At 46.4% G+C, this 20,403-nt stretch overlaps 1 protein-coding gene across 3 annotated transcripts in view; it reads right to left on the bottom strand.

Moving 5' to 3' along the window:
* The window catches only part of nlgn2a (neuroligin 2a), a 182,304-nt gene that overhangs the window by 78,193 nt on the left and 83,708 nt on the right, over window positions 1-20,403 (bottom strand). For 2 of the 3 annotated variants that reach the window (XM_086196886.1, XM_086196885.1), the window contains one exon: window positions 4,561-4,614. The exons of the other annotated variant lie outside the window; for it this stretch is intronic. In XM_086196886.1, the coding sequence (XP_086053012.1) occupies window positions 4,561-4,614 (54 nt within the window). The remainder of the gene's footprint in view (window positions 1-4,560; window positions 4,615-20,403) is intronic. 3 annotated transcript variants of the gene reach the window in all.

Genomic DNA, 20,403 nt, shown 5'->3' on the forward strand with positions numbered 1-20,403 from the left:
TTTTATGATTGACGGAATCTGAGGTAGTTTATCCTCCTACCTTTAAATAAGCACTGCTTTTGCTCCGCTGCCTCCTGCAGCTACGACTCGCCTGTGCGAGGGAGTTGGCATCTATGATTTTGAGCGGTGACCACGGTTGCAGCGCAGCCTCACGCCCCAAAATATTCGAGACATGTTAGCAATAGACGCTAACATTAACGCTTAGCTTCCTTGCTAGCGCAGGTGCACCAGAACCCCCGAATGTCTAACATCCATGATGCCAAAAGTCATCGAGTCTCCAAAAATATTGAGCCGCTTGACACAAACACCTGGCCTTCTGAGCTCGACATCATTTGTCGTGGTAATTTAACCATTTTCTTTAAGGGTTAAGGTTTAAGTAAGTTTAGCCTCATTAGTTCAAGTCTAAATCACAAAAGATATTTTTTCCATTTAGCAAATATTTTGAATGAACTTTACAGAGGTTGAGAACACTTGTAACCCTGTACTTTTTTTTTTGTTAGTATGACAAAGAGTAACTTTCTTGTAAATGAAATTTTTAAAAATGTGATAACTTTCAATAAAAAACACACAAACACAGCAAGAGTTGTCGAGTTATGCTGAACACCAAAATCGTATCCTATCTTAACATTAAACTGACAGAATCTTGTTTTTTTAATTTTATTATTTTATTTTATTATTTTCTAGTAGAAACGACTCAGTAAAATCAGTCAATGTATTAAATTTAAAGATTTAGTTAAATTTGCATCTCTTTTTTCATGATTTAAAATCTTTGAGTCGAAACAAATCCAAAGGTTGTGTTTCTGTCAGTACATCTGAAACAACACAGTGGGCGGGGCAAAGGCTCATGGGAATGTCGGTACCATCTTGTGGCGTTGTAATTCTTGCTCTGGTTGGTGGCGCCCTGTGACTGCGTGGTTTGAATATGGGACAGATCACATGACGATCGCTCGCTGTATGATACAACCTGTTCTCATTGTAACGTAACATAAACATGGAAGTGCAAATTAGATTATTGATAATTGTGCACAAGATGCCCACTTGGTTTTGATCACGCATTTCTGTGTGTGTGTGTGTGTGTGTGTGTGCGCGCGTGTGTAAGCAAGCACGTAAACGAGAGGTGACATTGTTTCTGGCAGAAATATGTTCCAGGTTTGGGGCTCAGGTGGCTCTGGTTTGTGTCTGATCTGAGCTGACACACACACACACACACACACGGTGACATACTAACACACTCTTTCTGTCGCTTATTTGATTTAGCTCAACCTTGCTGTGGTTTGTAATCCCATCCTCTCCACACACATACACACACATACACACACACACACACACACACACACACAGATTTAGATTTAGACGTGGGGCTCGGCTGTAAGCTCTATCAATCTTTTTCAGCAGTGAGCAGTGCTGCGGCCCGTTGCTCCCTCACACCTGACGGAGCGGCTGCTGTAGGATGAAGCCGTCTCGATCAGCGGAGGATACTGCTGTAATTCCTCCCTGCTCCTCTGAAACGCAAAACATGTACTTTTTGACTTGAATGGATCTCTGCGTGGCCTTGAATGTGCTGCCTCAAAGCATGGCAGTTAGAAAAGGCTGTTGATATGCTGCTGAAAGAATCAGGACAAAATGGCCGACAAAATGGATGAACAGATACACGGTGGGGCTGTTGCTGCTATCACATCAAGATTGTCTAGATTCTTCCCTCGACACTTGCACAGAATGATGAGATTTAATAAGGGAACCTGAATTTTCCTTTAGCTTTACAGAGTTGTCTTCATCTGGAATAAAAGATTCCAGTACCAGAAGGTGGATGCGGCTTTAAACTCAGGTTTTTGAGCTATTTAAAGCTCTGCAGGTCTCTGACAGACAGCAGTGCCTTGCCCGGGGATGCAGGGCTGCACAGGTCAAGCTCCAGAGCAGCTTGGGTGCAGAGATCACTAAATAGTCAAAGGGTGCCACTATAACAGCCTTGAGAGAGAGACAGAGCGTGTGTGTGGGTGTGCGCAAACCATTTCCACAGGGCAGGATGTAATCTAAAGAACATACAACTGCCTGTTTTTTTTTTAAATTCTTATTATTTATTACTCTGTTTTTTGGGTAACAGGGTGAAAGCCATCGCTGCAGCCCCACTTGTACACTAAACTCTCGAACCTAGAGCCTGGGCCACAATCGGCTCTGGACATGTCCCAAAATATAAAATAGTTGTTCTGATTCCATGCACTGAACTGTAATTGACGATTTGAGATGAGAGAAAACAACTGTTTGGAAACGAGAAAGCAGTCTGAAATCACACAGAATTTTGGACTGTTGTTCAATAATAGCAAACAAATCCAAATGCAACAGTAGGGCTCAGCATATTTCTGCAGGTGTTTTCTCACGGCAGCGCGGCAAAAGCTTTGAGGTTGTATTTTAGACCGTAAAAACCTTGTCAGCCGTATTCTGTCAAATGAAAGTCATCATGGTTGGCACTGTTGCGTTGTGGATGTAGAGGGAATTCATCCGATCCTTTTCTTTTCTTCATATACTAGCGCTTATTTCAATTCTGCATACGTTTAAATTAATTTGTTACGTTTAAATTAATTCGTTACGTTTAAATTAATTCCTGATCAACTTTCGTTGTTGGAAAAATGGATGCGTACATCCCCCCACCCCACCCCCCCCACACACACACCACACACGGAATTTTCATTTAGGTTCTCTTAGGAATATCTGCTAATATTACTGAATAATAAGATGGGTGTTTATTCTTGGGAATGAACATTTGACAGTTTGTACAGTTTGATCAGGGATGTGAGGACATAGTTGGCGCTGAGAGAAGAGATTTAACATGAATTCAAATCAAAAGCCAAGTCCTTGTTCTCAGACAGCTGCAGATTTCCATTCTTGGGACGAATAAAGAATTATCTCATCTGTTCTGATGCTTCCATCTCTTTGGCCATCAGCGCTCTCTGTTGATTGGCATGAATCCAAAGGCCACAAATAAAGCGATCAAAGCGCTGCGAGCGTCTGTTGACGATGTGACGCTGTCTTATAAAAATGGCAGAATCGATGAAATGAATCGCTCGGTTCGTAGATGAACGATTCTGATGGTTCAGACGATTTGGATCTTAACAGCGGTTCATAACACAGGTCCTCACAATGATGGTTAATCAAGAATACATGCAACAACGTCAATGAACAAATATTTGATTAATCAACCCTTCTGATGGAACCACGGTACCGCTGGAACCGTTTGAAGACTTGGGTCCAGCAGAACCGTGCATGCGCAGATGCAACCTTCTACCTCCATGACTTGACACCGGCTCTGTTCAGGAAGCGCTTGTCGATCTGCATTCTTCTGCAATGACTCGAGTGTCACTCCGTCATTTCGGTTTCGTTCTGTACCTGCTGCATGAATTCCAGTCTGCGATTGTGTGGCTGAGAAAGTGTAATTGGATGAGAACTTCCCATCAGTCAAGGTTAATTGTACATTGTCAGGGAGGATGAAAGACATATTAAAGAAGAGAAGGGAAAGTGTCTTCACTGGGCTTGACTGCTCCAACCGACTTTAGCAGCTCAAAACTTGTGTCTGTGCCAGCACATTTGATTACCAAGAAAATCCTCTTGTGTCAAACTTCCTCTGACTTCAAACTTCAAAAAAAAAAAAAGAAAAAGAAAAAAGAAAAAAAAATCCCAAATCAAAGAGCATCATGGAGCAAGAAAAATATTCACCCGCACAACCCTCAAAATAGCGTAAAGAAAAATGTGTATCAAAATATCATCAGTCTTCTTTTTTCCCTCCAAGAAACAAATCCAAAAGAAGCAGAGGAGGGGATGAAAATGCAGATAAAGCCCCCTCCGTAGTGTATGTGCTGCAGGTAGGAGACAAATTAATTGCAAGCTTCTGTGTCCTTATTCCAGCAGCCTATTAAACCCACATCTCTCAAAGCAGGGCACAAGTGTCCTTGGATGTCCCCAATTTTATTTTGCTCACTTGATTTGATGTTATCATCACTGACTTGGAATAAGGCTAGCTTCATATTTGCGTAGGCCCTTACTCAGTAGTAATTTCATCCCGCAGCTTGAGATTGAGCGGTAATAATAACAACGCCCCCTCATTGAGCAACGGGCGCCAGGTTGCTCCAAATCCTGACAACAATTTGGTTCCGGGGACGATGCTGTTAGTTGGCCAATGTATATTCAAGGTCAGAGTGGCGGCGGTGGCGATGATGATGATGTCAGAGGCGCTGTTTCTTTAAGCAGAGAGCCTGATAAAGACCACTGGAAACCACACACAAGTGCCTGCATGATGGAGGCTGTCTTATCTCCCATTAGCCAGGTGTAATGACCAGCCAAGGTTACAAAAGGCTAATGAAAGACACCAACGGTCAGCACGTACACTCATATCAAAATCCCACCAAAGAGATGTGTGTGTGTGTGTGTGAGTGAGTGTGTGTGTGTGTGTGTGAGTGTGTGTGTGTGTGTGAGTGTGTGTGTAAGTGTTTTCATCTCTACTGTATGTACACACATCCCCCAAAAAGACTTCAAAACAAGAAAAAAAGGAAAAACATGCAACAAAAATACCTTCATCTCGAGGCTTGTTCATTGAAGATTCATCATGTTTTTTTGTGAGCGGACCTAGGGTTAAGAAAAAAAGGGGGGAAAAAGAGAAAAGAGAAAATTCAAAAAAGATTACTGGCAAAAACGAAAAAAAAAGAATATCAAAAAAAGAAAAGAAGCAAGAGTAAAAAGGACAAATCAGCAAGAGTTCATGTTTGCTTATGGTTTTGTTTTTTTTTGTTTTTTTTCCTTATAAAAAGAGTACAAAAACAAAAACAAAAGGCATCACAGACACAGATTTATCACAAGAAAAGACACAAGATCAAAGATGGGATTTCCTCCTCTCCCCCTGCAGAAGAAAACCTCCCTCTCTCTCTCTCCCTCTCTCTCTCTATCAACCCTGTTTGTTACCTGCCTTTAAGATTTTTTTGTTTACCGGGTGTATGGAAGTGAAGGGGGGGAGGGACTGTGACATAATAAGTCCTCTGCAGTTTGAAGAACAGGACCCACACATTTCACCTCATCATTTAATCAGAAAAAACATATCTATACACACACACACACACACACACACACATATATATATGTTTTGAAAAAAATACAGCCGGCAAACGAGAGGACACCTATAGGAAGGAGAGTAGGTCCTGATGCTCAAACCCCAGGTACGATCAGAGGTGGAGTCAAAGTCTTAAAGGGCTGTTGCCAAACCTTTTTAGACACACATTGAAATTCGAGAGCCGCAGCAGTCCTGTAACGGTAAGAAGCATGTTAACCATGTTCCAGATAAAAGAGAGCGCAGGTGCTTTTTGTGTTTGGAAGTGTGTGAGTGAGTGAGTGTGTGTTTGTCATTATTTAGTGGTTAAAGCAGAGAGATATTCCCCAGGCGGGTAAATAATTACATAGCACAACAGCAGTGTGTCAATTTGAAATGACAAGTAAGCGTGCTGCTAATTGCACAGAGGAGCGCAGGTAAAAGGTGAATGTAATTTGATCCCCATCTGCCCACTGGCTGTTTTCGGCAAATTAGAGGAGCAGTAGAGAAGAAGAGAAAAGAGGGGGGCAGGAAAGAAGCAAAGAAAAGGACTTTACACTCTTCATTCAGCGCATTCACCAAACCAGAGGTGGAGGATTCCAGTCACATGACTTTACTGCAGTCTGAAAATGACAGATTTGCTTGACGAACAGCGGCCATGTTTCCATGGAGACCACTGTTATGATATTAATGCCGTTGACTCTCCGCGATCGACGCTGGTCTGCGCACAGGAAGGAATCCTTCTTCATATTTTCATGTCTGCTCTGTAAAGATTCGTGCTGGAGACTTTTAGACAAAACTCCAGTGCTCAGCACTACTGGCTGACACACAGGAACAGCGTTAATCTGCATTAAGTCGCGGTCACATGATCCGCCGGTGCACGCAGGTATTTACTGGCTCTGTCAGCGCTGGTGGGAACACTGAAACTGGGTGAACGTGATGGTTTTGAAGCCAGCGTGAGTTTGAGAGAAGAACAAAAAAAAAAACAAAAAAAACGGAACGATACATTCAGGTGCTGTTCTAACAACTCAATCATGCATCAGTGAAAATCACCCAGGAAGAGGGCTAAGGGGGACAGGGCTGCCCATCCACCTGGCTGGTTCAGACCTGTGGAGCGTTCCGCTCTTAGCGGCGTTGTTGAGCGTGTCGTGGACGTGTGAACCCCCGATGAAGTCCTAACACCGTTTGTGCAGCATCAAACTGCTTTCTGACGCCAGACCAGCGCCCAGCAAGTGTTACAAACTCATTTCTTAGTTCAGATTCCCTCAGCAGGAAAACTCAAAATGTCCCGCAGTTGCAACATGAAGGAAAATGGAGAATATTCTATAACTCACGTTGACACCCTCATCAAAAATCTTCATTTTTCAACCAGTCTTGAATCACCTTTAATTTTATCCATGATTTAATACTTTAAAACTCAAATTGAGTTAAGTTCTGCCTTTGACATGATCGGGGTACTTGATTTTAAATAAACGACCTCGCAGGGTCACGAGAAGACCAGCAGAGTCAAACGCTGGCAACCGCAGAGAGGGCCGGGCCAACAATACTAAAATAGGATTTTCCACTCCAGGACTCCGTAGTTGATTGCCGTGGTAGAAGAGTCTGTAGCTCCAGCGTCAGGGGACATGACCATGACCACATCCGGCTTCCAAAAGAATGCATTTTTAGTTGTTTAACAAGAAATCTGATGTTAATTTTTTAAAATGTTAAAAATTGAAACTCATCATGAACGTCCTTGAGGAAGACAGTTGGGGGACTGAGGCAGAACAGAACAAGGACCCACCTTGTCTCACTTCCTCACCCCAGTGACTCGGGACTTGCGTGGGACTTCAGGACGTTTGTGGGTTGTGCACGTGTGAGCGCCGGCTCCTTCGGCAGTCATCACATCTGTGCCAAACTCTGCTCACGGGTTTGCTTTGTATCTGAGGAATCACCCGATCGAGGTTGTAGGTCTCTGACTTCATAAACCCATCATTCGATGGAGTCATGGGCTCGGTTCACTGCCGTACGCGAAGCGTGAAATCTGCTCCATCATCACCTCTGAGGGTGTTGCTGTTGACAATGAGCTGCTAATGTCACATTCGAGGACTGTGACTAAATAATTTAGCTGCTGTCAATCCTCCAATTTGGAGGCATTTCTAGCCTCTGAAGTCATAATCATGGTGTTAATATAAAATGGTTGCAAAGGCACAAATGACAATTAATAACATTGTAATAAAAATAGTTTGTCTGTCTATTGTTCACCTGAGGCCGGGAGCCTGAGGTTTCTTTGAGCTGAAGGCAGCAACCCTGTTGTGTTCCAGGTTTTCGTTTTGTTAGTATTATGTTTTGATCCAGTGTTTCTGTTCAGTGTTTTTTCTTGCAGTTCTGAGGCTGGTAGGAGGCGGGGCCAAGGTGACACTGATCTCACACCTGATTGCATTTGGCTCGTTTGGCCAGCCTATATCTGTCGGCACTGCCAGTGTTTCAGTGCCGGATGATTCCTTCTCCTGACCACACGTATCTTCCTGTGCTTTCGGCTCCAGTCCTCCTACCAGTGCCTACCACTCGCTGTGTGCTTGCCGCTAGTAGTTTTTTGCTTTGGTTCTTTGTTTAGTCTTGTTATCCCTCAGAGGTATTTTTGGTTTTGTCATTTCCCTCACCTTTTTGTGAGGCGCTTTATGTTAACCCTTTTTCCAGGCTAAGTCCCCCGCTCTTATTTTGATACTTGTCCCTCGTGACTATTTTGTTTTGTACTTTCCAAATAAACTTTGTTACTCCTGTCTCTACCTACGGGGTCCTGGCCTTTGTCTCCAGAGCAGAACGTAACAGAATCATCCGGCCAGTTAACATGGACCCTACAGAGACAGGGAGTTTCAAACACGCCTTGTCCGCTCAAGGTCTGCTAGTAGGCCGGCACGAGTCCACACTGCAGCACGTAATGGACCATCTGCAACAACTAACCGCCAGTATCACGCAGATGAGGAACCAGCTTGCGGCGTTGGGTGATCAGCTTCCTCCGTCCACACCAGCGGCCCCGTCGCCCCCCACCCAGCCTATTGACTCACCTGCTACCGCTCCTCCGGCTCCCAGAGAACCGTTCATACCTTGTCCTCCCAGATACTCAGGCGATTTAGGTACTTGCTCTCAGTTCTTGTTTCAGTGCTCACTAGTTTTCAGTCAACAACCACACACTTACGCCACTACGCAGTCCAAAATAGCTTTTGTTATGAGTTTATTGTCGGGACAAGCAGCGGCTTGGGCCCTAGCTGTCACTTCAGGGGGATCAGTCATATTGGGAGACTACACACAGTTCACGGAGGAAATGAAGCGCGTTTTTGATTACCCTGTTAAGGGCAGCGAAGCAGTAGGGCACTTGTTAGATCTACAACAAGGTAGCCGGTCTGTGTCGCAGTACGCCATTGATTTCCGCATTCTGGCGGCCAGTTGTGGATGGGGGGAGGCGGCGTTGAAAGCCATTTATCGGAAGGGACTAACAGGTGAAATCAAAGACGAATTGGCAGTTCGAGAGGAAAGTAAAACGTTGAACGATCTCATCGAGTTAAGTATTAGAGTAGATAATAGGATCAGGGAGAGACGGAGAGAAAGGAGGACGGACCAAGCTCAGCGCACTCCTGCCTCCCGGTTCAACGGCTCCGGTAACTCCGCCCACAACTGGGATGACTCCTCGGCTGCCGCCCAGGAGACTCACGCCAGCCCCAGTCCACACGATGAGCCCATGCAATTGGGTCGAGCCGGGCTCACACCAGCTGAACGCCAGAGACGCATGGCAGGAAGGCTCTGTCTCTACTGTGGTGAGGGGGGCTATCTCCTGGCCACCTGTCCGGCAGCGCCAAAAGGCAAGGTTCACCAGTAGGTCGAGGGGCCGAATTTCTTCCCCCTCTTCCTCCCACATTCGAGTCCAAGGTATGCTTCACGAGACACACCAGTCGCACCAAGTACAGGTGCTCATTGACTCAGGGGCTGATGACAATTTTATTGACGCAGCATTTGCCGCAGCTAATGGTCTGACCCTGAGTCCCTTACCCTCTCCTAAGGAGGTCCTAGCAATCGATGGAAAACTCCTTGAGACTGTGACTCACAGAAACACCCCATGCAAATTGACTCTATTGGGCAATCATCACGAGACCATTGAGTTCTACATCATCTCCTCTCCACTCACGACCATTGTGTTGGGTCTTCCCTGGCTAAAACTGCATAACCCACACATCGATTGGACCACTGCCACCATTCGCAGCTGGAGCAGCTACTGCCATGCTCACTGCCTCCGCTCTGCCGTTCCGGCTCGACTGACCCGCCCCGCCCCAACGACAGAGACTATAGATTTGAGCAACGTGCCCGAGGACTACCATGACCTGAAAGAAGTTTTTAGTGAAGACTCTGCCTGTTTGCTCCCTCCTCACAGACCATATGACTGCACGATAGACTTGCTGCCAGGGGCCCCACTTCCTACTCGGAGACTGTACAACCTGACCAAACCTGAGAGGGTCTCCATGGAGACCTACATTAACGACTCTCTTGCTGCGGGTTTGATTCGGCCATCCTCTTCTCCCGTTGGGGCGGGGTTCTTCTTCGTAGGGAAGAAAGATGGTTCCCTCCGTCCCTGCATCGATTACACCGGCCTCAACGATATAACGGTAAAGAACAAGTATCCCCTGCCTCTGCTCGATTCAGCATTCAGCCCCCTACACGAGTCCACCATCTTCACCAAACTGGATCTCCGCAACGCATACATCTGGTGCGTATCAGAGAAGGGGACGAGTGGAAGACGGCCTTCAACACGCACCTTGGACATTTTGAGTATCTGGTAATGCCCTTTGGATTAACGAACGCTCCAGCAGTTTTCCAGCGCTTAATTAATGATGTACTTCGTGATATGCTTGGTAAGACTATTTGTGTATCTTGAGGATATTTTAATCTTCTCTCGTTCCAAGACAGACCACTTGGAACATGTTTGTGAAGTTCTCAGACGGCTACTCGAAAACAAATTGTTCGTTAAAGCCGAAAAATGCGAATTTCATGTGGCTACCGTTTCCTTCCTGGGGTTTATTATTGAAAAGGGCCAATTGAGGGCTGACCCCGCTAAAATAAAAGCATTAAGCAGGTGGCCAGTCCCAGAAAACCGGAAACAGCTTCAGCGTTTCTTGGGTTTTGCTAATTTTTATCGACGTTTTATACGCGACTATAGCAAGAGCGCAGCCCCTCTCACCTTTTTAACCTCCACCAAACGCCCCTTCTCCTGGTCACTTTCGGCCCAAGAAGCTTTTGATCGTCTCAAAGAGCTGTTTACTCATGCACCTGTCCTCTCTCACCCAGATCCCGAGTTGCAGTTTGTGGTGGAGGTGGACACGTCAGATTCAGGAGTGGGGGCTGTCCTCTCCCTGCGCCAGGCTGCTGATAACAAATTGCACCCCTGTGCTTTCTTTTCTTGCCGCCCCTCGCCTGTGGAACGCAACTATGATGTGGGTAATCGAGAACTGTTGGCGGTGGTGCTAGCTCTTCAGGAATGGCGACACTGGTTGGAGGGGGCCGCTCAGCCTTTCGTGGTATGGACTGACCACAAAAATCTGTCATATCTGCGCACGGCTAAGAGACTGAATGCTCGTCAAGCCCGCTGGGCTCTCTTCCTGGGGCGATTCAACTTCACCCTAACTTACCGCCCGGGCTGCAGAAATGTGAAGCCTGATGCCCTGTCACGACAATTCGCCGTGGAGGAGGGGGAGGTTGAGCAGACAACCACTCTTCCTCCTGCATGTGTGGTAGGGGCAGTGGTATGGCAGGTTGAGCAGGAAGTCCACGATGCGCTTCAGGATAACCCGGTCCCCGATGGCTGCCCAGCCGGGCGACTATATGTTCCCCCATCAGCAAGATCCGCAGTTCTCCTGTGGAGCCACGCCTCCCGGCTCGCCTGTCATCCCGGGGTTCGCCGCACCTTGATGTTGGTGCAACAACGGTTCTGGTGGCCTTCCATGACTGTTGATGTCCGCACGTTTGTCGCAGCCTGCGCAGTCTGCGCCCGCGGGAAGGCTTCCCATCGTCCTCCCGCGGGGCTCCTGCAGCCTCTCCCAACACCTCCACGCCCCTGGTCCCACATCACTGTGGATTTTGTTACCGGGCTTCCCCCCTCAGACGGTAACAATACTATTCTGAAGATTGTGGATCGTTTCTCCAAGGCGGTTCATTCTGTCCCTTTGCCTAAACTCCCCACCACCTTGGAGACAGCTAACCTCCTGATTTTACATGTGTTCAGACTTCATGGGATCCCCACGGACATCGTCTCTGACCGGGGTCTCAAGTATGGAAAGCTTTCTGCAAGGGCCTGGGAGCTACAGCTAGCCTCACTTTGGGGTACCATCCCCAGTCCAATGGCCAGACTGAGCGGGCCAACCAGGACCTCAAAGCTGCTCTACGTTGCGTCGCCTCCCTACGTCTTGGTCCACCCACCTTCCCTGGGTGGAATACGCCCACAACTCCCTGACCAGTTCTGCTACGGGAATGTCCCTCTTCATGGTGACGTCGGGTTTCCAGCCTCCGCTGTTCCCCAGTCAGGCAGCAGGCACGGCCGTCCCGTCTGTCCAGGCACAGTTCAGGTGGATCAGACGAGTTTGGAGAGAGGCGCGGATGGCTCTGGGAAGGACTACAGAACGGAACCGGAGACTGGCGGACTGCCGACGTGTTCCTGCTCCGGCCTATCAGGTGGGGCAGCGGGTCTGGCTCTCGTCGCGGGACCTCCCGCTTCAAACGGACTAATGAAAATTGGCCCCACGCTTCGTCGGTCCCTACACGGTGGAAAAAATCATGAACCCGAGTGCAGTCAAGCTCCAGCTCTGCCCCTCCCTCATGGTCCACCCTGTTTTTCACGTGTCCCTCCTGAAGCCGGTCGTCGATAGCCCCCTACAGCCCCCGGCACCGCCGCCACCTCCTCCCCGCATCATTGACGGTCACCCCGCCTACACGGTTACCAGGGTTCTGGATGTCCGCAGGCGGGGCAGGGGTTTCCAGTACCTGGTCGACTGGGAGGGGTACGGCCCTGAGGAGCGCTCCTGGATCTCGCGTTCTCGCATCTTCGACCCACAACTGCTCCGGGATTTCTATACATGGTTCCCAGATAAACCAGGTAGAACACAGGGAGGCGTTCTTTGAGGGGGGGTACTGTTGTGTTCCAGGTTTTCGTTTTGTTAGTATTATGTTTTTGATCCAGTGTTTCTGTTCAGTGTTTTTTCTTGCAGTTCTGAGGCTGGTAGGAGGTGGGGCCAGGTGACACTGATCTCACACCTGATTGCATTTGGCTCGTTTGGCCTGCCTATATCTGTCGGCACTGCCAGTGTTTCAGTGCCGGATGATTCCTTCTCCTGACCACACGTATCTTCCTGTGCTTTCGGCTCCAGTCCTCCTACCAGTGCCTACCACTTGCTGTGTGCTTGCCGCTAGTAGTTTTTTGCTTTGGTTCTTTGTTTAGTCTTGTTATCCCTCAGAGATATTTTTGGTTTTGTCATTTCCCTCACCTTTTAGTGAGGTGCTTTATGTTAACCCTTTTTCCAGGCTAAGTCCTCCGCTCTTATTTTGATACTTGTCCCTCGTGACTATTTTGTTTTGTACTTTCTAAAGAAAACTTTGTTACTCCTGTCTCTACCTACTGGGTCCTGGCCTTTGTCTCCAGAGCAGAACGTAACAAACCCAAGCGTTACGATCGGTACTCAGTCATCACAGAGTGGTCGTATCCTGTGTATTGGTGCTGTGTGCTCCACCTGACCTCACAGTCCCGCTGAGGCTGCTGGGGATGGTTTTTGTGGCTATTTGGTCAAATTCCCCCTGAGGAGAATGAGAGCAGCAGGAGCGAGGCGTTGAAACATTCAACTGCGTACTGAAAACCGTTCCAGAAGCGGTCTGGAATGTGAACGACCGAAGCGCCGCACATCAAACACGCGAATGTAACGCGGCCATGATTTGAGCTGCAGTTTTCAGATGTGTTAGTGAAAACAAAAGTGTTCGAGCCCAGCATGGACCTGACACATTGAACCCGACATCCGGGAATCTTTTAATGAATAATAAACCCGCAATGCAGGTTGGCGGCTATCCGCAGCACCTCATTAGCTAATCGCTAATTAGAAAGCGTCAGTGTGATATTTGCAACGTCCCTCACAAAAGGAAGAAAGTAACTGATTAATGTGCAAAACTATTTATTCAAGAAGTTGTAAAGGTTGATAAAAATAGTGAAGTGGGAGGGGAGCGGAGGGGAGGGTGGTAATCATGCTGTCTGGCAACATGTTGATGAACAAAATAGGAAAAAGAAAAACTTGATTGACAACCATGAGCAACGAGAGGGAAGAAAAAAATAGTTGCTTCAACTGATAGGAGTCTTTTTTTTTAAATGCTCAATCAAAGAAGCTGATGCAACAGGTCACATGCACACGTGCGCGCACGCACACGCACGCACACACACACACACACCAAACAAACACAAAATACAGTCCAATGGTATGTTAGAGGTGTGGAGACTCTCGTGCACATGTAAACCCTGGGGGTTTGGTTTGAGAATGTCATTTCATTCCTTGTTACCCATCACAAATGAAGCGTCTTGTCACATTACCGTTGTTTTCTGTTTTGTTTTTAAATCCTGGAACAGGATTCTGAGGAGGCAGGGAAGAAAGCAGAGTCATGGAGTCACTTCATTCAGACCTTCCACCATCATCAGGTAGCAGCTGCTGCTTTATCTCTGCTTCCATCATTGGTGTGTAAATGAGGAACAACGAATCAGCCAACAAGAACGCATGCAGACACCAACGTTAGCACAGGCTGATGGTAGGATTATTAAGATTATTTGGGTGATTAGGGTCAAATCGCCAGGAACGCCTCCTTTATTGTAAAGATGATCTGATGCCACATAGAATTGGTCAGATAAGCTTTTTCCTCCATCTTTTTTCTCTGTATTTGTGAAATTGTTTCAGACGGAAGTGAAAAACAAGGGGGGCTTTGATCGTGTGTGTGTGTGTGTGTGTGTGTGTGTTTGCACGTGTGTCCAGCTGTGGAATCAGGATAAAATTACATAGTAAGCAAAACTTCAGGAGTAATATTCCAATATAGAGACATGTGATCGATCCTAATATTAAGATTATAAGGAGGACGTCCAGGACGGCTGTGCGTGTGTGTGTGAATAAGTCAGCCACACATTTATCCTCCATGTCATGCATCTGAAGTGGATGTTCTGGTGTTGTTACAGTGGTTACTTGTGCTGACAAGCAGTCACACAATTGTGCCGGTCTTCTATCTCATTATCACACGCCACTGCACCCTCTCTATCATAAACGTGCGTTTATGCGTGTGTGTGTGTGTGTGTGCGTGTGTGTGTGTGTGGGCTGGTCACAGATGAGTAGCTAGGATGAGTTAAGCTACAGCACAAATAACTGCACAATACATTTTCAGAGGAACGACAGTTAAAGTAGGAAGCGTGAGAGGCGGCGGAGGCTGCGGGTGACGCCTCACACTCACCCCTGGCAGACATCTAGATGGATCTGCAGAGTCGTCATTATTCACCTTGTCACAATTAGTTTTCTGCTACTCTGCTGTCATTAAGTCTCAATTCTGCTCTCTCAATTCAATTACGGGAAACGTGTGAGCGTTTATCAGGCAGTATCGCCACGGTGGAATAAAAACCTGAGCCCTCCACCTGGATCTCTGTTCTGTTGGCTTCGTTCCTGCCAGACTGGATCTGCTGGCTACACCGAGGTTTGCCCCTCCACGGTAACCTTGCCTTAAGCAGCAGCAGGTGAATAATTGCTGTTTTGAGGGGGGAGTCAAAGACAAAGTTTGTTGCCGTGCCAGTGTCTCCGCCTCTACGCCATCAGCAGGGGAATGATGACAGAACGCCGGTTGAAGCAGCTCGGCGTGCCAACCAGAGGCCGAAGCCGTTCCGCAAAAACCGTTCCGCACGTCTCCTCATTTCTAATAACCCAACAAGATCTTCCAGTTAAATGAGTTCTTTTCTGAAATGCACTGATTTATAGTGAGTATTTTTGTCTCACACCGCAGTAACCATGACGCTCCCAGGTGTATTAATAACTAAAAACATACCTGATACATGATTGTGGTTTTCAAAGAACAATGGCCGAGAAATAAAAAGAGGAGAACTTGGAAAATGAACTCATAAAAGTCTGGTGATATTCGTGTCCCGCAATTTCCTGTTTCTGATCAGCTCACATTAACAGCAGTAAAAAAAAACAACATTCTAGCAAACACAGGCTTGTACACACACGACCTCCCGCTGTGTCTTATAACGAAACATTTAACATTCGCTCTGGGGATAACGACGAGGAAGTAAAACTGCTTCACGAGAAACGGGGCGGCGAATCTGCACGTCGAACTGAAAAAAAGAAAACAACTCATCAGAGTAACAATGCACTTCTTAATTGATCATCTTACAAAAGCAGGACATTCAGAGTTCTTATCATTTGCTCAAATGTTCCAAACATATTCTATCAAGTTATGAAAAAAGATGGAGAAGGCTTCATACGCATCAGCGGCCGGTGTGTTGACCCGCTATCCAAAGCTGATTTTGATGATGAATAGACAAACACACAAAGCGTCTTTACTCAGAGGCCCCGTGATTCCCAGCTGCTGTTTCCCTATTAAGCCGGACGCTGGTGCGCCTCTGCAGCAGCGCTCATTGATTATGGAAATCTTCTGATGCGAATGCCGACGGGATCAGTCGGGATCTAGTAGTAATGATTTTTTGTGTTCAACACACCAGAAAGGTCACACACATACACAGTCTCTCTCTCTCTCTCTCTCTCACACACACACACACACACACACACACACACAAACACACACACGATCCAGGTCCACACAGCGAGCTCGTCGGGAGTACAGCTGCTGTCCATTCTAGGTGAATCTAAGTGGAATAAAAATGAAAAAGCAAAAGCACTTGGATTTACATTGAATTTAAATGAACAAAAAACTTCTTCAGAAGTTAAAGACGGGTTTGGATGGAAGGCCTACGCTACTTTAATTCTGTGCCGGATGACGAAAAGATGGAGCGTGTGGCGTTAACCTCGTGTTACTGCACTGTCATCCTGCACAATTAATGAAAATGAATCACAATCTGGCACCCGGCCTCGTGAAGGGAAGCTGCTGGAGAACACGGCTCAAATCAGGGAATTTACAGTGGTGCAAACACCCAGCAACAGTTGTGCATCACTCAGGGTGACTCTGAGGATCGCAGGATGTTGGTTAAAAAGCCAACCGTGCGCTGAAACATCATTTGGATGAGTTACCGTGGCGCTGCAGAGACGTGCTGCCTACACATCGCCCTCTACAGTCCCGTGACAACATCTTCAGGTCATATGGATCCCCACAAAAATCCCACCATCGTAATCTTGATGGGTTTCTCAATGAAAATGAGAATGATAATGAAAAACATTTGGATTTCCTCCCACATCCCAAATCACGTGGCAGAAGAAGTCAAAACTTATTTCTCAGAATCTTCCAGCGCCGCTACTGCAGCATCCTGTTGCTGGTACCTTTAGTAGTACTGTTACTGTACTGAATGTGTGCTATGGGTGTTGTTTTGCAGTTCTTTTTTAATGCGATGATGAATCACCAAATGTACAAGCGTTGTTCTGGACCTTTGAGGTTCTCAAGCGGACCTTTAGTAAAACACTTGAGAACCTCTGAGCTTCGCGCGTCGTCGGCCATGTTGAAGGATGCGGCGCTTGGTGTCGGGACAGTGTTATTATTATCATCTTCCTCCTTTCATCAAGAATGCATCTCACTGGAATTGAAGAACCTTCCCGTCAGCGTGGAGAGAAACCCCCAAGTTCTGCTCACGGTTCTTACGGGTCACTTGACTCAGTTAGAAACCTTCTTGAGCAAAAAGAACTATTAGAATGCAGCCCGTCTGTCTGCTTTTAATTTGACTCATATTAATGATGTGAAGTGACTCTTTCATTAAACACAGACTTCAGCTCCTTTAAAGCTCATACACACGCATTCTGCCTGGAGAATTAAAAAAACCCCATCAATTATGCCTACCTAATGATGCAACCTAGACAGAGCAGGGAGGGGAGGGAGGGGAGGGAGGGAGAAGACGGGAGGACAGAGGAGGGGAAGGTCGGGAACACAGCGCTGCAGTGGAGGAATATGGACGAAATGAAAAATGAGAGGGGGATATTCCGCAAGAATGGAAAGATAAACAGATGAACAGAGAGAAAATGAAGGAGAAAGAGATATCATGTGAAGCAGAGAGAAAAGGAGGGATCAACAGAGATGTAGTGATTGGCGGGGGAGCAGACAGAGTGACATTTACGGAGCGGTGATTATCGAGAAGGCATGAAGGTTAAAGCCATTTTCTACCCATGTAGCCAGACACACATGCATAAACACCTACAATGATACACACACACACACACACACACACAAATGTAGACTTATCTGTTCATGCATTCATGCAGGCACTACCAATGTGTGCTTTAGGGTTTAATTGTGACTCCAGATAAACGCTCCTCCAGGCGTTTATCCATTTAGAAAAAGTGAAATTAGCCACATTAGCAACTGTTGTTTCTCAGACACACAGAACTTTGATATTTGCTGACATTAATTTGTGACGTAGGAGAGAAGATCTTGCGCTAGCGTCAACTTTATTTTAGGCATTTTACCAAAAGGGGATGAGGGAACCGGGTGATCAACAAGCCAAAATGAATTCAGGCTTTTAGGACTCCAGAGCTTAAACAGCCTGGTTACTATTTCTCCATGAACACGTATTATGTTTGTTTTACAACACAATAAGAACTTCCAACCGAGCAATCTGATTGGTCAGCAAGACATTCAGATTGAGCTCAAGTCAACACGACAGGAAACAGAAGGAAACAGCTGACAGGGAAACGGATCCGATTTTTTTTTAGGCGTCCTCAGTTTTGAGAACGCTTATTAAAAGAGGAGGAACCGGTTGGAAGAGGAACCGAAAGGTGCTATTAGAACGCTGTTGTAGCTGACGGGTTCCTCCCTCCCGTGTCCGCGGCGAGAATGTTTCTGGAAGAACTGTATTTGCTATTTTCTTTTTATTCCTTCAACTGCAAGACATTTAGCCCTAGCGTGTGTGTGTTTGTGTGTGTGTGTGTGTGTGTCCATTTTCATTCTCAATAGTGTGATTCTGTCCTAAGGAGACAGATTGATTGATTAACTGATCGATTGATTATCCCTCCTGGGGTCTATCAGCTGTTGGGTCTACCGGCGTGGGCGATAAGTTCACAATGGACAGCTTTTTAACCATTTTGACATTTCTAGTTTTGTCAGTCGAGCTGTGTGCGCTCTTTATTGGGCTTAACCTTTGAAGAGAGAAGAGCCTTTATGTTGTCTGACATATGAGGAAGGTGGAGAAGCTAAAGAGAAACAAGAGGAATGTAGCGGGAGGTTGTTAAGTTGAGCTATCAAAATGCTGACACGTCTCAGCTGCACACCGTTGCCATTTTATGTAGTATTTCATCTGGGCAGTGAATTGTCTCTGCCTGCCTCTGTCGATGAAAAAACACAAAGCAAACCAATCTGTGTTTGTGTGTTTGAAGAGTCATTCAACCCCTGGGCTATTTCTGCCCCGACCAAACACTGGATCCGCGCTGCAACCTTCAAGTAGGATCCAAGACCACTGGCGGTGTTTGTTTCTCCGTGTGGACTTTGAACTCATCAGGCTTTTTCATCACAAACACAAACTTCCTCTTCTCCAATTGGACATGCAAATTAGCGGTTAGGAGGCGAGAAAGTCGGGGCAGTTCAGAGGAATCGAATGTTTTATGAGGTAAAATAATTAAAAAAGATTCAAGTATTTGAATCACTGAACTTCTACAAATATAGATTTGATTTAAACTTGTCTTAGTAGCGGAACTAAAAACCAGAGTTACCAGCATGTCTGCAAGTGGCCATTAAAGGAGTTCTCTTCACTCATAAAACCTTCAGAAGGAACATTTATGATAGAGCTGAAGATTAATGGGACAAAAGTAATGACAAAAAAGGTGCGTGGTGTTGACAAAGTGGCTTGGGGGTTCAGCAACTTGAGGCTCGCGCACAATCTTTGAGGCAGGGAGGACAGAGCCGCTACGAGCGCCACTTCAACACTTCTGTATTTGAATCTGAGCTGCGCAAGTTACAGACGGAGTTGACAAGCTTTCAGTCCTCCTTCATAATCTTAATAGTGGAGCTCAAGCCGCTCCTCGCGTGCTTCTCTGAAATTGGAAGCGCCTGCAAACAGCTGCAAAACAGCGCCATCATGCGGGAAGGAGGATGAGGATGGCGACTGGAGCGAAAAATAAGCGTGTGATGATGAGAGTGTTTGTCTAGCAGCAGGATCATTTTAAGCCCTCCCTAGCCGCTACGTTGGCTCCATGTCTTTAGCTCAGCTTCGTTTGGGCTGTGTGTGTGCATGTGTGTGTGTGTGTGTGTGAGTGTGTGTGTGTGTGCACCTCTGCTTTGATGAACTGATCAAGAACGATTCCTCATTCATCCCATGATTCAAAAGTTTTTTTTCCCTCCATCAGAGTTCAGTTCATTTTCCTCTGACATCACACTCGCTGGCGACACTTGTCAACTCACGTGTTTCATGCTAAGCAACAATATGAGAATGACAATAAGAGCTAATTGTTAACGAGTAAATTCAAATTTTGCCCTGTTGAGTTTGCATGGTGTCCAAAATGCTATTGCTAACATTTGAAAAACCTAAATGTGTTTTGATGAGAAGCGTGGGAATGTGTGTGTGTGTGTGTGTGTGTGTGTTCCCACACGTGCCTGCGCGCATGTGTGTTGAGGACAGCTCCTCTTCCATCCCTCCTCCCCGCCTCCATCTAAATCCACCTCCTCCTTGTAGGAGCCGTGTCCACCCCGGGCTGCTGCAGCGGGACATTACTAACCCGTGAGTGGATGAGGCAGAACTCCTAATGCTGACATAGTGGAACAGTGAGGGAGTAATTTAGGTCAGAGCCCAGGAGGGACAGTGAGCTGTAGACACATGTGTCTGCTCATGTTGCTTCCACTTTCTTTGGCTCTTCATCCATCCTTATTTGTACTGTATGTGCGCCAGCTGTGCATAATCCATTCGAGGAAATGTCCACCTATGGATGTCAAGGTTGATTTATGACTTCATAGGACGTTTTCTGTTCCTCATCAACTTTGCTGTGAGCATCTTTTAAGAGGATATTAAAGTCCTGTTAACACAAAAGCAGAGAACTGGGCTGAGTGCTGACGCCAGTGATTGACGAAAAAAGCTTTTATTTTCACGGTTTTGGACGGATCAACTCACATCCCTCATTCCGGCCACCTTCTCCTCGAAGCTACGAGTGAGCTAAACACTA

This window comes from Aulostomus chinensis, chromosome 24 (assembly GCF_037954235.1).
Source record: "Aulostomus chinensis isolate RoL2024-O1b breed Wild chromosome 24, RoL_Achi_v1.0, whole genome shotgun sequence".
NCBI lineage: Eukaryota > Metazoa > Chordata > Actinopteri > Syngnathiformes > Aulostomidae > Aulostomus > Aulostomus chinensis.